The following is an 18112-nucleotide window of genomic DNA, read 5'->3' as shown; positions in this document are numbered from 1 at the left end:
GCTTAAACCTCCTGGATAAGCCTGCAGGGCTGAGAAATCCAAAACCTGATTCAGGTTCTCCTGTTACACCTGTTGGGTTTAAAGGGGTCTCTGCTGTTGCTGATGACCAAAGCATTATCTGGACTAAAATCTCTAAACATGGGCGGGGCAAGCACCCCAAGAAAGTGTTGTTTAGATGAATTGTATGTTCTGGAATATTAGGGGGATCACTACCCCAGGTAAGAAGCCTTGTATTATTGATACCCTAGCTAGAACAAATGCTAGTATGGATGCTTTATAGGAAACCAAGAAAGAAGAACTTACTACTGCTTTCCTTAAATCAATTAGTGGGAACAAGAATTTTCTTTGGCACCACCTCCTTGCTGAAGGCACTTCTGGAGGGGTTTTAGTTGGTGTAGATGCATACATCTTTGAGGTTCTGCATTGGAGCTCTTTGAAATATTCTGTATCCTGCAAACTGAAAATTAAATCTAGTAGGATCTATTTTAGAGTGGTAGTTGTTTATGGGCCCCCATATGAGGAGGGCAAAGATGATTTTATCTTTGAACTCCACAGCCTCTTTGTTGATGAACAAATGCCCACTCTCATAGGAGGAGATTTTAACCTAGTTAGATACCAGCAAGATAAGAGTAATGGTAACATTAACCATCACTGGGCAGATAAGTTTAATGCTTGGGTGGAGATTTGGAGTCTCCTAGAAATTAGGATGCCAGGTAGGAAATTCACTTGGGCTAACAACCAGGAGAATAACATCATGTCCACAATCGATAGGATCTTCTGCACTACTAAGCTGGAGGCTATTTTCCCTCTATGCACTTCCCAAGCTCTCCCTAGAACTGGTAGTGATCATACTCCCCTTCTATGGGACTCAGGGTTGGGTAGCAGCCCTAGAAGCTCAAGTTTTAAATTTGAAAAATGGTGGTTGCTACATAAGGATTACAAGGAATTGGCCGTCAAAAACTGGACTGCACCAGTCAAGATGGTCAAACCAATAGATGTGTGGCAATAAAAAGTTAGGAGATTTAGGAAATTCTCCAAAGGTTGGAGTAAGAATGTAGAAGCAGAAATTAGGAAAAAGAAAGCTTCTCTCACAGAAGAATATGATGAGCTGGACATCAAATCTAAAACATCTTGTCTATCTGATGTAGAGAACAGTAGGATGCAAAATATTCTCAGAGAGCTTAGATATATCTGGATTAAAGAGGAAGTTAAAGCGAGGCAAAGGGCTAGAGATAGAGATATTCTAGAAGGAGATAGGAACACCAATATTTCAATGTTGTTGCCAACCAAAGGAGGAGGAAGACCCTTATTCATTCCCTTAATGGCCCTAATGGTTCTACCTCGGACACAAAAGAAATGCTTAAAATAGCATCTGATTTCTATAAAGACCTCTTCAAGAAGGAAGAAAGGGATGGTTTTAGTCTAAGTCAGGACTTTTTCTCCCAAGATGAAAAAGCGTATGATGATAATAATGAAACACTTCAAACTCCTTTTACTGAGAAAGAAGTGAAGGAGGCCATCTTTGGTTCATACTCTGAAGGAGCCCCTGGACCAGATGGCCTCTCCTTCCTTTTTTCAAGAATTCTGGGAGGCCATCAAGCATGATATTATGGCTCTGTTTGATGATTTCCATACAGGAAAACTTGACATATATAGACTGAACTTTGCTATGATAACTCTCATCCCTAAAGAGGAAGATGCTACTGATATGAGGAAATTCAGACCCATTAGTTTGCTTAACTGTATTTTCAAAGTTTTCACCGAAGTTCTGACTAACAGGCTTGCCATTATTATGAATTTCCTCACCTCTAGCAACCAGTCATCCTTCATCAAAGGGAGGTACATCCTTGAGAGTGTAGTGACTGCACATGAAGTTTTGCATTCTACTTATCACTCTGCTAACTCTGGTCTTGTACTTAAATTAGACTATGCGAAAGCCTTTGATAAGGTTAATCTAGATTTCTTATTGGAAATTCTCCAAAAAAGAAAATTTGGCCCTGTTTGGATTAAACGGATCCATCAAATCACTCATTTGGGCTCTGTAGGAGTCAAAATCAATGGGGTGGATGGGGACTTTTTTATAACCAACAAGGGCTTAAGACAGGGAGATCCTATATCTCCTTTACTTTTCAACATTGTTGTAGATGTGCTAACTAGAATGCTCATTAAGGCATCCTCCCATGATTTGATAAAAAGGCTCTGCTCTGAGCTTATCACTGGGGGAGTGATTTGTCTACAATATGCAGATGACACTATCCTCTTCATGGATAAGGATGAATCCAAAGCTGCTAACCTGAAAATGATCTTGACCTATTTCGAGAGAGTTTCAGGTATGAGGATTAATTATGCTAAAAGTGAACTCATACCTTTGGGGGTTGAACAGGGGGATTTAACTAGCTTTGTTAACACTTTTGGATGTACTGTAGGTACTTTTCCAATAAAATACCTAGGGGTTCCACTGCATTATGATAAATTGAGAAGGGAGGATATCCAACCTCTCATTGATAAGATTTTGAAGAGGATGGCTGGTTGGAGGGGGAATTTACTATCCTACTCTGCTAGACTAACCCTCATCAAGGCCTGTTTGGCTAGCATCCCTGTGTATCTACTGTCCTTCTTTAAGTTTCCTAAATGGGCTCTAGACTTAATTAATAGTCAGTTAGCTCATTGTCTATGGAGTGACTTTGAGGGGGACAAGAAGCTTCATCTGGCCAATTGGCACTTGGTCTGTATGAAGAAAGAACATGGAGGGCTTGGGGTCCCTAACATTAGGGATCTCAACCTATGTTTATTAGGCAGTTGGGTCAAGAGATATGCCCAGGATGAGGGCAAGATCTGGAAAACCATCATAGACAAAAAATATATTAGGAATTCTCCTAATATATTTGCCTGTAGGCCACAAACCTCCTCAAGTTTTTGGCAAGGAGTTATGTGGGCTGCTAAAGCTCTTAAGTTTGGCTATAGATGGGTAGTAGGAAATGGGAGGAAAATTAGATTTTGGGAGGATATCTGGTTTGGAACCTCCCCACTCTCTGTCCAGTTCTGGCCTTTATACTCCATTTGTCATCAACAATGTGTGACAATTTCGGAAGTTTGGGATGGTAGTGACATTAAGCTTACTTTTAGGAGGGTTTTTACCCTTGCTATGATGGAAGAATGGTACTGCCTTGAACAAATCATAAAAGAGACTGCCCTGAATGGAGATGAGGATGCTATGGTCTGGCAATATGAATTTAAGAGAATTTACTCATCTAGCTCTCTGTATGCCATCATCAACTTTAGAGGGGTCTATATCCCCTCTGTTTGGTCTATTGTTGTGCCACCCAGAATCCAAGTTTTTCTCTGGCTTCTAGCACACAATAAACTTATGACTAAAACTAACTTACTTAAAAGGGGAATTGATAGGAACCCAAATTGTTTATTCTGTTCTGAGCAGGAGACTGTAGACCACTTGTTTTTTGGCCGTGTGGTTGATAAAAGCATCTGGAGTGAAATCTCCTCGTTCTTCTCCATAGAATCAGGATCTAGCTACCTTTCCATTGCCATGTTTTGGCCTGCTAACAAGAAACATGAAGTACTTAATGCTTTTTGTGCTTGTGTCCTGTGGAGCTTATGGAAAATTAGAAATAAGCATGTTTTTGACAATGCTGGCTGGTCTGATACTAAACAGATCTGGTGGCTGATCTAAAGGACCCTAAAGAGGTGGATGATTCTGTACACCAAGGATTCACTCGAAAAAATGCAGAAGATACTGGATTGGGTATCCTGCATACTCAAAGCTCCCCTCCAGCTGACTCCGGGATGAAAAGGGACTTGATGGACACTGGAGGTGCCTCTCATGCCTCTTCTCTCCCCAAGTTTGCCTTTGGGATGCACAAAAATGGTTTCCAGATTCCAGACACCTCAAGGCCGGGAGAACCACCAACAAAAAAAAGTGATTCAGGCGAGCTTAAGCCCTGCATCGCCCCTCGACTAGCCTGGCACGCCGACTCAACATCTCAAAAAGATGAAGGGAGGGATCCTGGAGCAGATCAAAGAGGTTCGCCTGATGCTTGCTGCAGAATACAAGAGGATGTTGGCTGATGCTTGCTGCGATGGCTCTGCTCCTTAGCATATCATATCACTAGATCGGCAACGCGCCTTGGCGTGAGGGTGCCGGTCCAACCGATATGATCAAGCAGTGAAAGATCAAACCGATATGATGCAGTAGTAGGAAGGTGTTTTTGCACATGTAACAGAACAACTTAATCAAAGAAGTGCTACTTGCCGAACCCCAACTCCCACATGTGCGTGTCTATCATGATGGAAATATATCAAGGAATTAATCAAAAAAAGTTCAATGATCAAATATCTGATATAACCCTTATTCACTCAACATCTGATATTACTCAATGTATCTCAGGATGGAAATATATCTGATATTACTCACAGAGGTGATGGTAGATACTAACAACAGTAAAAACTCCGTAAAATATCTAAAAAATGGCCCTAGTATTTTAAATATCCATGCAAGGTTCGGTGTGGTAGAAATCAAAATTGGGCCATAGTATTAGTCCCAGATAACTGATGTACACCGTTTTTCACACTACATAATAATAAACTACATGGTTGAATATTAGATATATAACTTTCTCCACACACCTTCATCCAATTTGCTTGATATATAACTTTGTCCATATATAACCTTGTCCACACTCCATTTGATTTGATTGCTTGTTGCAACTGAAGGAAATATGCCCTAGAGGCAATAATAAAGTTATTTTTTATTTCCTTATATCATGATAAATGTTTATTATTCATGCTAGAATTGTATTAACTGGAAACATAATACATGTGTGAATACATAGACAAACAGAGTGTCACTAGTATGCCTCTACTTGACTAGCTCGTTAATCAAAGATGGTTATGTTTCCTAACCATAGACAAAGAAGTTGTTATTTGATTAACGGGATCACATCATTAGTTGAATGATCTGATTGACATGACCCATTCCATTAGCGTAGCACCCGATCGTTTAGTATGTTGCTATTGCTTTCTTCATGACTTATACATGTTCCTATGACTATGAGATTATGCAACTCCCGTTTGCCGGAGGAACACTTTGTGTGCTACCAAACGTCACAACGTAACTGGGTGATTATAAAATAGCTCTATAGGTGTCTCCAAAGGTACATGTTGGGTTGGCGTATTTCGAGATTAGGATTTGTCACTCCGATTGTCGGAGAGGTATCTCTGGGCCCTCTCGGTAATGCACATCACATAAGCCTTGCAAGCATTACAACTAATGTGTTAGTTGTGAGATGATGTATTACGGAATGAGTAAAGAGACTTGCCGGTAACGAGATTGAACTAGGTATTGGATACCGACGATCGAATCTCGGGCAAGTAACATACCGATGACAAAGGGAGGGAACAACGTATGTTGTTATGCGGTCTGACCGATAAAGATCTTCGTAGAATATGTAGGAGCCAATATGGGCATCCAGGTCCCGCTATTTGTTATTGACCGGAGACGTGTCTCGGTCATGTCTACATTGTTCTCGAACCATAGGGTCCGCACGCTTAAAGTTACGATGACAGTTATTATGAGTTTATACATTTTGATTTTCCGAAGTTAGTTCGAAGTCCCGGATGTGATCACGGACATGACGAGGAGTCTCGAAATGGTCGAGACATAAAGATTGATATATTGGACGACTATATTCGGACACCGAAAGCGTTCCGGGGAAGTTTCGGATAAAACCGGAGCACCGGGGGGTTACCGGAACCCCCCGGGGGGTTAATGGGCCTCATGGGCCTAAAGTGGAGAAGAGGAAGGGGCTGCCAGGGCAGGCCGCGCGCCCCCTCTCCCTCTAGTCCGAATTGTACAAGGAGGGAGGGGCGGCGCCCCCCTTTCCTTCTCTCCTTCCCTCTCTCCTACTTGGACAAGGAAAGGGAGGGGAGTCCTACTCCCGGTAGGAGTAGGACTCCTCCTGCGCGCCTCCTCTAGGGCCGGCCGCACCCCTCCTTGGATCCTTTATATACGGAGGCAAGGGGGCACCCTATAACACACAAGTTGATCTTCGTGATCGTTCCTTAGCCGTGTGCGGTGCCCCCTTCCACCATATTCCACCTCGGTCATATCGTTGTAGTGCTTAGGCGAAGCCCTGCATCGGTAGAACATCATCATCGTCACCACGCCGTTGTGCTGACGGAATTCATCCCGAAGCTTTGCTGGATCAGAGCCCGGGGAGTGTCATCGAGCTGTACGTGTGCTAAGAACTCGGAGGCGCCGGAGTAACGGTGCTTGGATCGGTCGGATCGGAAGACGTACGACTACTTCCTCTACGTTGAGTCAACGCTTCCGCTTCGGTCTACGAGGGTACGTAGACAACACTCTCCCCTCTCGTTGCTATGCATCATCATGATCTTGCATGTGCGTAGGAATTTTTTTGAAATTACGTTCCCCAACAGTGGCATCCGAGCCAGGTTTTATATGTTGATGTTATATGCACGAGTAGAACACAAGTGAGTTGTGGGCAATATAAGTCATACTGCTTACCAGCATGTCATACTTTGGTTCGGCGGTATTGTTGGACGAAGCGGCCCGGACCAACATTACGCGTACGCTTACGCGAGACCGGTTCTCCCGACGTGCTTTGCACAGAGGTGGCTTGCGGGTGACAGTTTCTCCAACTTTAGTTGAACCGAGTGTGACTACGCCCGGTCCTTGCGAAGGTTAAAACATCACCAACTTGACAAACTATCGTTGTGGTTTTGATACGTAGGTAAGATTGGTTCTTGCTTAAGCCCGTAGCAGCCACGTAAAACTTTCAACAACAAAGTAGAGGACGTCTAACTTGTTTTTGCAGAGCATGTTGTGATGTGATATGGTCAAGACATGATGCTAAATTTTATTGTATGAGATGATCATGTTTTGTAACCGAGTTATCGGCAACTGGCAGGAGCCATATGGTTGTCGCTTTATTGTATGCAATGCAATCGCGCTGTAATGCTTTACTTTATCACTAAGCGGTAGCGATAGTCGTGGAAGCATAAGATTGGCGAGACGACAACGATGCTACGATGGAGATCAAGGTGTCGCGCCGGTGACGATGGTGATCATGACGGTGCTTCGGAGATGGAGATCACAAGCACAAGATGATGATGGCCATATCATATCACTTATATTGATTGCATGTGATGTTTATCTTTTATGCATCTTATCTTGCTTTGATTGACGGTAGCATTATAAGATGATCTCTCACTAAATTATCAAGAAGTGTTCTCCCTGAGTATGCACCGTTGCAAAAGTTCTTCGTGCTGAGACACCATGTGATGATCGGGTGTGATAGGCTCTACGTTCAAATACAACGGGTGCAAAACAGTTGCACACGTGGAATACTCAGGTTATACTTGACGAGCCAAGCATATACAGATATGGCCTCGGAACACGGAGACCGAAAGGTCGAGCGTGAATCATATAGTAGATATGATCAACATAGTGATGTTCACCGATGAAACTACTCCATCTCACGTGATGATCGGACATGGTTTAGTTGATTTGGATCACGTAATCACTTAGAGGATTAGAGGGATGTCTATCTAAGTGGGAGTTCTTTAAGTAAATTAATTGAACCTAAATTTATCATGAAACTTAGTACCTGATAGTATCTTGCTTGTTTATGTTTGATTGTAGATAGATGGCTCATGCTGTTGTTCCGTTAAATTTTAATGCGTTCCTTGAGAAAGCAAAGTTGAAAGATGATGGTAGCAATTACACGGACTGGGTCCGTAACTTGAGGATTATCCTCATTGCTGCACAGAAGAATTACGTCCTGGAAGCACCGCTGGGTGCCAGGCCTGCTGCTGGAGCAACACCAGATGTTATGAACGTCTGGCAGAGAAAAGCTGATGACTACTCGATAGTTCAGTGTGCCATGCTTTACGGCTTAGAATTGGGACTTCAATGACGTTTTGAACGTCATGGAGCATATGAGATGTTCCAGGAATTGAAGTTAATATTTCAAGCAAATGCCCGGATTGAGAGATATGAAGTCTCCAATAAGTTCTATAGCTGCAAGATGGAGGAGAACAGTTCTGTCAATGAGCATATACTCAAAATGTTTGGGTATAATAATCACTTGATTCAATTGGGAGTTAATCTTCTAGATGATTGCGTCATTGACAGAATTCTCCAATCACTGCCACCAAGCTACAAGAGCTTCGTGATGAACTATAATATGCAAGGGATAAATAAGACTATTCTCGAGCTCTTCGCAATGCTGAAAAGTGCGGAGGTAGAAATCAAAAAGGAGCATCAAGTGTTGATGGTCAACAAGACCACTAGTTTCAAGAAAAAGGGCAAAGGGAAGAAGAAGGGGAACTTCAAGAAGAACGGCAAGCAAGTTGCTGCTCAAGAGAAGAAACCCAAGTCTGGACCTAAGCCTGAAACTGAGTGCTTCTACTGCAAGCAGACTGGTCACTGGAAGCGGAACTGCCCCAAGTATTTGGCGGATAAGAAGGATGGCAAGGTGAACAAAGGTATATGTGATATACATGTTATTGATGTGTACCTTACTAATGCTCGCAGTAGCACCTGGGTATTTGATACTGGTTCTGTTGCTAATATTTGCAACTCGAAACAGGGACTACGGATTAAGCGAAGATTGGCTAAGGACGAGGTGACGATGCACGTGGGAAACGGTTCCAAAGTCGATGTGATCGCGGTCGGCACGCTACCTCTACATCTACCTTCGGGATTAGTATTAGACCTAAATAATTTTTATTTGGTGCCAGTGTTGAGCATGAACATTATATCTGGATCTTGTTTAATGCGAGACGGTTATTCATTTAAATCAGAGAATAATGGTTGTTCTATTTATATGAGTAATATCTTTTATGGTCATGCACCCTTGAAGAGTGGTCTATTCTTATTGAACTCGATAGTAGTGATACACATATTCATAATGTTGAAGCCAAAAGATGCAGAGTTGATAATGATGGTGCAACTTATTTGTGGCACTGCCGTTTAGGTCATATCGGTATAAAGCGCATGAAGAAACTCCATACTGATGGACTTTTGGAACCACTTGATTATGAATCACTTGGTACTTACGAACCGTGTCTCATGGGCAAGATGACTAAAACACCGTTCTCCGGTACTATGGAGAGAGCAACAGATTTGTTGGGAATCATACATACAGATGTATGTGGTCCGATGAATATTGAGGCTCATGGCGGATATCGTTATTTTCTCACCTTCACAGATGACTTAAGCAGATATGGGTATATCTACTTAATGAAACATAAGTCTGAAACATTTGAAAAGTTCAAAGAATTTCAGAGTGAAGTTGAAAATCATTGTAACAAGAAAATAAAGTTTCTACGATCTGATCGTGGAGGAGAATATTTGAGTTACGAGTTTGGTGTACATTTGAAGCAATGCGGAATAGTTTCGCAACTCACGCCACCCAGAACACCACAGCGTAATGGTGTGTCCGAACGTCGTAATCGTACTTTACTAGATATGGTGCGATCTATGATGTCTCTTACTGATTTACCGCTATCATTTTGGGGATACGCTCTAGAGACGGCCACATTCACGTTAAATAGGGCACCATCAAAATCCGTTGAGACGACGCCTTATGAACTGTGGTTTGGCAAGAAACCAAAGTTGTCATTTCTGAAAGTTTGGGGCTGCGATGCTTATGTGAAAAAACTTCAACCTGATAAGCTCGAACCCAAATCGGAGAAATGTGTCTTCATAGGATATCCAAAGGAAACTATTGGATACACCTTCTATCACAGATCCGAAGGCAAGACTTTTGTTGCTAAATTCGGAAACTTTCTGGAGAAGGAGTTTCTCTCGAAAGAAGTGAGTGGGAGGAAAGTAGAGCTTGACGAGGTAACTGTACCTGCTCCCTTATTGGAAAGTAGCACATCACAGAAAACTGTTTCAGTGACACCTACACCAGTTAGTGAGGAAGCTAATGATGATGATCATGAAACTTCAGAACAAGATACTACTGAACCTCGTAGATCAACCAGAGTGAGATCCGCGCCAGAGTGGTACGGTAATCCTGTTCTGGAAGTCATGCTACTAGATCATGATGAACCTACGAACTATGAAGAAGCGATGGTGAGCCCAGATTCCGCAAAATGGCTTGAAGCCATGAAATCTGAGATGGGATCCATGTATGAGAACAAAGTATGGACTTTGGTTGACTTGCCTGATGATCGGCAAGCAATTGAGAATAAATGGATCTTCAAGAAGAAGACTGACGCCGACGGTAATATTACTGTCTACAAAGCTCGACTTGTCGCAAAAGGTTTTCGACAAGTTCAAGGGATTGATTACGATGAGACCTTCTCACCCGTAGCGATGCTTAAGTCTGTCCGAATCATGTTAGCAATCTCCGCATTTTATGATTATGAAATTTGGCAGATGGATGTCAAAACTGCATTCCTGAATGGATTTCTGGAAGAAGAGTTGTATATGATACAACCAGAAGGTTTTGTCGATCCAAAGGGAGCTAACAAAGTGTGCAAGCTCCAGCGATCCATTTATGGACTGGTGCAAGCCTCTCGGAGTTGGAATAAACGCTTTGATAGTGTGATCAAAGCATTTGGTTTTATACAGACTTTTGGAGAAGCCTGTATTTACAAGAAAGTGAGTGGGAGCTCTGTAGCATTTCTGATATTATATGTGGATGACATATTACTAATTGGAAATGATATAGAATTTCTGTATAGCATAAAGGGATACTTGAATAAGAGTTTTTCAATGAAAGACCTCGGTAAAGCTGCTTACATATTAGTCATTAAGATCTATAGAGATAGATCAAGACGCTTAATTGGACTTTCACAAAGCACATACCTTGACAAAGTTTTGAAAAAGTTCAAAATGGATCAAGCAAAGAAAGGGTTCTTGCCTGTGTTACAAGGTGTGAAATTGAGTAAGACTCAAAGCCCGACCACTGCAGAAGATAGAGAGAAAATGAAAGATGTTCCCTATGCTTCAGCCATAGGATCTATCATGTATGCAATGCTGTGTACCAGACCTAATGTGTGCCTTGCTATAAGTCTAGCAGGGAGGTACCAAAGTAATCCAGGAGTGGATCACTGGACAGCGGTCAAGAACATCCTGAAATACCTGAAAAGGACTAAGGATATGTTTCTCATATATGGAGGTGACAAAGAGCTCATCGTAAAAGGTTACGTTGATGCAAGCTTTGACACTGATCCGGACGATTCTAAATCGCAAACCGGATACGTGTTTACATTAAACGGTGGAGTTGTCAGTTGGTGCAGTTCTAAACAAAGCGTCGTAGCGGGATCTACATGTGAAGCGGAGTACATAGCTGCTTCGGAAGCAGCAAATGAAGGAGTCTGGATGAAGGAGTTCATATCCGATCTAGGTGTCATACCTAGTGCATCGGGTCCAATGAAAATCTTTTGTGACAATACTGGTGCAATTGCCTTGGCAAAGGAATCCAGATTTCACAAGAGAACCAAGCACATCAAGAAACGCTTCAATTCCATCCGGGATCTAGTCCAGGTGGGAGACATAGAGATTTGCAAGATACATACGGATCTGAATGTAGCAGACCCGTTGACTAAGCCTCTTCCACGAGCAAAACATGATCAACACCAAGACTCCATGGGTGTTAGAATCATTACTGTGTAATCTAGATTATTGACTCTAGTGCAAGTGGGAGACTGAAGGAAATATGACCTAGAGGCAATAATAAAGTTATTATTTATTTCCTTATATCATGATAAATGTTTATTATTCATGCTAGAATTGTATTAACTGGAAACATAATACATGTGTGAATACATAGACAAACAGAGTGTCACTAGTATGCCTCTACTTGACTAGCTTGTTAATCAAAGATGGTTATGTTTCCTAACCATAGACAAAGAAGTTGTTATTTGATTAATGGGATCACATCATTAGTTGAATGATCTGATTGACATGACCCATTCCATTAGCTTAGCACCCGATCGTTTAGTATGTTGCTATTGCTTTCTTCATGACTTATACATGTTCCTATGACTATGAGATTATGCAACTCCCGTTTGCCGGAGGAACACTTTGTGTGCTACCAAACGTCACAACGTAACTGGGTGATTATAAAGGAGCTCTACAGGTGTCTCCAAAGGTACATGTTGGGTTGGCGTATTTCGAGATTAGGATTTGTCACTCCGATTGTCGGAGAGGTATCTCTGGGCCCTCTCGGTAATGCACATCACATAAGCCTTGCAAGCATTACAACTAATGTGTTAGTTGTGAGATGATGTATTACGGAACGAGTAAAGAGACTTGCCGGGAACGAGATTGAACTAGGTATTGGATACCGACGATCGAATCTCGGGCAAGTAACATACCGATGACAAAGGGAACAACGTATGTTGTTATGCGGTCTGACCGATAAAGATCTTCGTAGAATATGTAGGAGCCAATATGGGCATCCAGGTCCCGCTATTGGTTATTGACCGGAGACGTGTCTCGGTCATGTCTACATTGTTCTCGAACCGTAGGGTCCGCATGCTTAAAGTTACGATGACAGTTATTATGAGTTTATGCATTTTGATGTACCGAAGTTAGTTTGGAGTCCCGGATGTGATCACGGACATGACGAGGAGTCTCGAAATGGTCGAGACATAAAGATTGATATATTGGACGACTATATTCGGACACCGAAAGCGTTCCGGGGAAGTTTCGGATAAAACCGGAGCACCGGGGGGTTACCGGAACCCCCCGGGGGGTTAATGGGCCTCATGGGCCTAAAGTGGAGAAGAGGAAGGGGCTGCCAGGGCAGGCCGCGCGCCCCCTCTCCCCCTAGTCCGAATTGGACAAGGAGGGAGGGGCGGCGCCCCCCTTTCCTTCTCTCCTTCCCTCTCTCCTACTTGGACAAGGAAAGGGAGGGCAGTCCTACTCCCGGTAAGAGTAGGACTCCTCCTGCGCGCCTCCTCTAGGGCCGGCCGCACCCCCCCTTGGATCCTTTATATACGGAGGCAAGGGGGCACCCTAGAACACACAAGTTGATCTTCATGATCGTTCCTTAGCCGTTTGCGGTGCCCCCTTCCACCATATTCCACCTCGGTCATATCGTTGTAGTGCTTAGGCGAAGCCCTGCGTTGGTAGAACATCATCATCGTCACCACGCTGTTGTGCTGACGGAATTCATCCCCGAAGCTTTGCTGGATCGGAGCCCGGGGAGTGTCATCGAGCTGTACGTGTGCTAAGAACTCGGAGGCGCCGGAGTAACGGTGCTTGGATCGGTCAGATCGGAAGACGTACGACTACTTCCTCTATGTTGCGTCAACGCTTCCGCTTCGGTCTACGAGGGTACGTAGACAACACTCTCCCCTCTCGTTGCTATGCATCATCATGATCTTGCGTGTGCGTAGGAATTTTTTTGAAATTACTACGTTCCCCAACAGCAACGCATGTTGCCTTGCCGGCGTCGACGTCGATGCCCGACTGCTCTTGGGGGCGTCAACGGTGGTGTCAAGGCTGAGGGCGAGGAAGAAGGGCTGGTCGCCGGCTCCATTTTGCATCTGCAGAACCCAAGAACTAAAGATCAACCAAATGATGTGCTGTGAAGGCTATACATGGTTGAATGAGTTTGCATCAGGAAACATGTCAGCTCAAATGAGAACTTCCACAAGAAAAATGCTCTCAGTGATAGCGTTTGTTTATCACTGCAGATAAAACGGGTTGTGTAGTGCGGTCCTCTGTTTATGTACATGCCATGCCAGACTACTATGCATGAAATTTATACTGAGACATGGATGCTAATCTTTCTAGTTTATATATTCTACTTTGACACTGTTTTTTCTTTCTTTCACTGAAACGTGCAACTAAAAATACCAAACCAGGGTTTACAATCAAAGACAAGATTGCATTATGATACTTGAGCAGAAACCAATACAATTACTCAGATGTTGGTGCGGTAGTGTTTTATGCACGAGACCATCTATAGAAGCTAACGAAATTATGCATTACGAAGCGTGTGGAGTGTTGGGGAACATAGTAATTTAAAAAAAAATCCTACGCACACGCAAGATCATGGTGATGCATAGCAACGAGAGGGGAGAGTGTTGTCTACGTACCCTCGTAGACCGTTCACGGAAGCGTTATATCAACGTGGTTGATGTAGTCCTACGTCTTCACGTCCGACCGATCCAAGTACCGAAAGCACGGCACCTCCGAGTTTTGCACACGTTCGGCTCGGTGACGTCCTCGCCTTCTCGATCCAGCAAGAGGGGCGAAGTAGTAGATGAGTTCCGGCAGCACGACGGCGTGGTGACGGTGTTGGTGAAGAACAATCTCCGCAGGGCTTCGCCTAAGCACTACGAAAACTATGACGGAGGATAAACTAGAGAGGACGGGGTTGCCGGCACACGGCTTGGTGTTTCTTGATCGGTCTTTGGTGCTAGCCCTACCCCTCTATTTATATGTTGAGCCCTGGGGTCGAAACTTGGAGTAAAAACCTCCACAAAGTCGGTTTCACCCGAAAGGCAAGAGTCCTTCTCGGACTCCAGAGCCAGACGCCAGGGTTCCCGGCGTCTGGACCCAGACGCTAGGGACCCTGGCGTCTGGCCCCTAGACTCCGCAAAACTTCCTTTTGCGCTTTCCAAAAACCTTGTGGGCATTCCCCTTTGGCCCAAATAAAGTGTTCTCGTACCCAAACATTTCGGGAAACATCCGGAACCCCTTCCGGTGATTTCCGGAACCCTTCCCGTGACCAAACACTATTATCCCATATATCAAACTTTGTCTCCGGACCATTCCGGAGTTCCTCGTCATGTCCGTGATCTCATTCCGGACTCCGAACAACATTCGGTCACCAACATACATAACTCACATAGTACTATATCGTCAACGAACGTTAAGCGTGCGGACCCTACGGGTTCGAGAACTATGTAGACATGACCGAGACACCGTTCTGGTCAATAACCAATAGCGGGACCTGGATGCCCATATTGGCTCCTACATATTCTACGAAGATCTTTATCGGTCAGACCACATAACAACATACGTTGTTCCCTTTGTCATCGGTATGTTACTTGCCCAAGATTCGATCGTCGGTATCTCAATACCTAGTTCAACCTCGTTATCGGCAAGTCTCTTTACTCATTCCGTAATACATCATCTCGCAACTAACTCATTAGTTGCAATGCTTGCAAGGCTTATGTGATGTGCATTACCGAGAGGGCCTAGAGATACCTCTCCAACAAACGGAGTGACAAATCCTAATCTCGAAATACGCCAACCCAACATGTACCTTTGGAGACACTTGTAGAGCTCCTTTATAATCACCCAGTTACGTTGTGACGTTTGGTAGCACACAAAGTGTTCCTCCGGCAAACGGGAGTTGCATAATCTCATAGTCATAGGAACATGTATAAGTCATGAAGAAAGCAATAGCAACATACTAAACGATTAGGTGCTAAGCTAATGGAATGGGTCATGTTAATCACATCATTCTTCTAATGATGTGATCCCGTTAATCAAATAACAACTCTTTTGTTCATGGTTAGGAAACATAACCATCTTCGATTAGCGAGCTAGTCAAGTAGAGGCTTACTAGTGACACTCTGTTTGTCTATGTATTCACACATGTATTATGTTTCCGGTTAATACAATTCTAGCATGAATAATAAACATTTATCATGATATAAGGAAATAAACAATAACTTTATTATTGCCTCTAGGGCATATTTCCTTCAGTCTCCCACTTGCACTAGAGTCAATAATCTAGTTCACATCGCCATGTGATTCAACACTAATAGTTCACATCACCATGTGATTAACACCCATAGTTCACATTGTCATGTGACCTATACCCAAAGGGTTTACTAGAGTCAGTAATCTAGTTCACATCGTTTATGTGATTAACACCCAAAGAGTACTAAGGTGTGATCATGTTTTGCTTGTGAGATAATTTTAGTCAACGGGTCTGTCACATACAGATCCGTAAGTATTTTGCGAATTCTATGTCTACAATGCTCTGCACGGAGATACTCTAGCTAATTGCTCCCACTTTCAATATGTATCTAGATCGAGACTTAGAGTCATCCAGATCTGTGTCAAAACTTGCATCGACGTAACTTTTTACGATGAACCTTTTTGTCACCTCCATAATTGAGAAATATTTCCTTATTCCACTAAGGATAATTTTGACCACTGTCGAGTGATCTACTCTTAGATCACTATTGTACTCCCTTGCTTAACACAGTGTAGGGTATACAATAGATCTGGTAGACAGCATGGCATACTTTATAGAACCTATGGCTGAGGCATAGGCAATGACTTTCATTCTCTTTCTATCTTCTGCCGTGGTCGGGCTTTGAGTCTTACTCAATTTCACACCTTGTAACACAGCCAAGAACTCTTTCTTTGACTGTTCCAATTTTTGAACTACTTCAAAATATTATCAAGGTATGTACTCATTGAAAAAAAACTTATCAATCATCTTGATCTATCTCTATAGATCTTGATGCTTAATATGTAAGCAGCTTTACCGAGGTCTTTCTTTGAAAAACTTCTTTCAAAACACTCCTTTTTGCTTTGTAGAATAATTCTGCATTATTTCTGATCAACAATATGTCATTCACATATACTTATCAGAAATGTTGTAGTGCCCCCACTCACTTTCTTGTAAATACAGGCTTCACCGCAAGTCTGTATAAAACTATATGCTTTGATCATCTCATCAAAGCGCATATTCCAACTCCGAGATGCTTGCACCAGTCCATAGATGGATCGCTGGAGCTTGCATATTTTGTTAGCACCTTTAGGATTGACAAAACCTTCTGGTTGCATCATATACAACTCTTCTTTAAATCCATTAAGGAATGTAGTTTTGTTTATCCATTTGCCAGATTTCATAAAAATGCGGCAATTGCTAACATGATTTGGACAGACTTAAGCATCGCTACGAGTGAGAAAATTTTATCGTAGTCAACACCTTGAACTTTGTCAAAAACCTTTTTCGACAATTCTAGCTTTGTAGATAGTAACACTACTATCAGCGTCCGTCTTCCTCTTGAAGATCCATTTATTTTCTATGGCTTGCCGATCATCGGGCAAATCCATCAAAGTCCATACTTTGTTCTCATACATGGATCCTATCTCAGATTTCATGGCCTCAAGCCATTTTGCGGAATCTGAGCTCATCATCGCTTCCTCACAGTTCGTAGGTTCGTCATGGTCAAGTAGAATGACCTCCAAAACAAGATTACCGTACCACTCTGGTGCGGATCTCACTCTGGTTAACCTACGAGATTCGGTAGTAACTTGATCTGAAGTTACATGATCATGATCATTAGCTTCCTCACTAATTGGTGTAGTAGTCACAGGAACAGATTTCTGTGATGAACTACTTTCCAATAAGGGAGAAGGTACAATTAACTTACCAAGTTCTACTTTCCTCCCACTCACTTCTTTCAAGAGAAACTCCTTCTCTAGAAAGGATCCATTCTTAGCAATGAATGTCTTGCCTTCAGATCTGTGATAGAAGGTGTACCCAACAGTCTCCTTTGGGTATCCTATGAAGACATATTTCTCCGATTTGGGTTTGAGCTTATCAGGATGAAACTTTTTCATATAAGCATCACAATCCCAAACTTTAAGAAACGACAACTTTGGTTTCTTGCCAAACCACAGTTCAGACTGTGTCGTCTCAACGGACTTAGATGGTGCCCCTTTTTAACGTGAATGCAGCTGTCTCTAATGCATGATCCCAAAATGATATTGGTAAATCGGTAAGAAACATCATAGATTGTACTATATCCAATAAAGTACGATTATGACATTCGGACACACCATTACACTGTGGTGTTCCAGGTGGCGTGAGTAGTGAAACTATTTCACATTGTTTTTAACTGAAGGCCAAACTCGTAACTCAAATATTTTACTTCTGCGATCATATCGTAGAAACTTTTATTTTTGTTACGATGATTCTCCACTTCATTCTGAAATTCTTTGAACTTTTAAAATGTTTCAGACTTGTGTTTCATCAAGTAGATATACTCATATCTGCTCAAATCATCTGTGAAGGTCAGAACATAATGATACTTGTCGCGAGCTTTAATATTCATCGGACCACATACATCA

The 18112-nt window shown here is 42.6% G+C and overlaps 1 protein-coding gene across 1 annotated transcript in view; it reads right to left on the bottom strand.

Moving 5' to 3' along the window:
- The window catches only part of LOC119300112, a 32684-nt gene that overhangs the window by 929 nt on the left and 13643 nt on the right, over window positions 1-18112 (bottom strand). The window contains exon 3 of the mRNA XM_037577173.1: window positions 13430-13548. Coding sequence (XP_037433070.1) covers window positions 13430-13548 — 119 coding nt within the window. The remainder of the gene's footprint in view (window positions 1-13429; window positions 13549-18112) is intronic.

Source organism: Triticum dicoccoides, chromosome 5A (assembly GCF_002162155.2).
Source record: "Triticum dicoccoides isolate Atlit2015 ecotype Zavitan chromosome 5A, WEW_v2.0, whole genome shotgun sequence".
Lineage (NCBI taxonomy): Eukaryota > Viridiplantae > Streptophyta > Magnoliopsida > Poales > Poaceae > Triticum > Triticum dicoccoides.
This window is presented reverse-complemented; position numbering and strand designations above follow the sequence as displayed.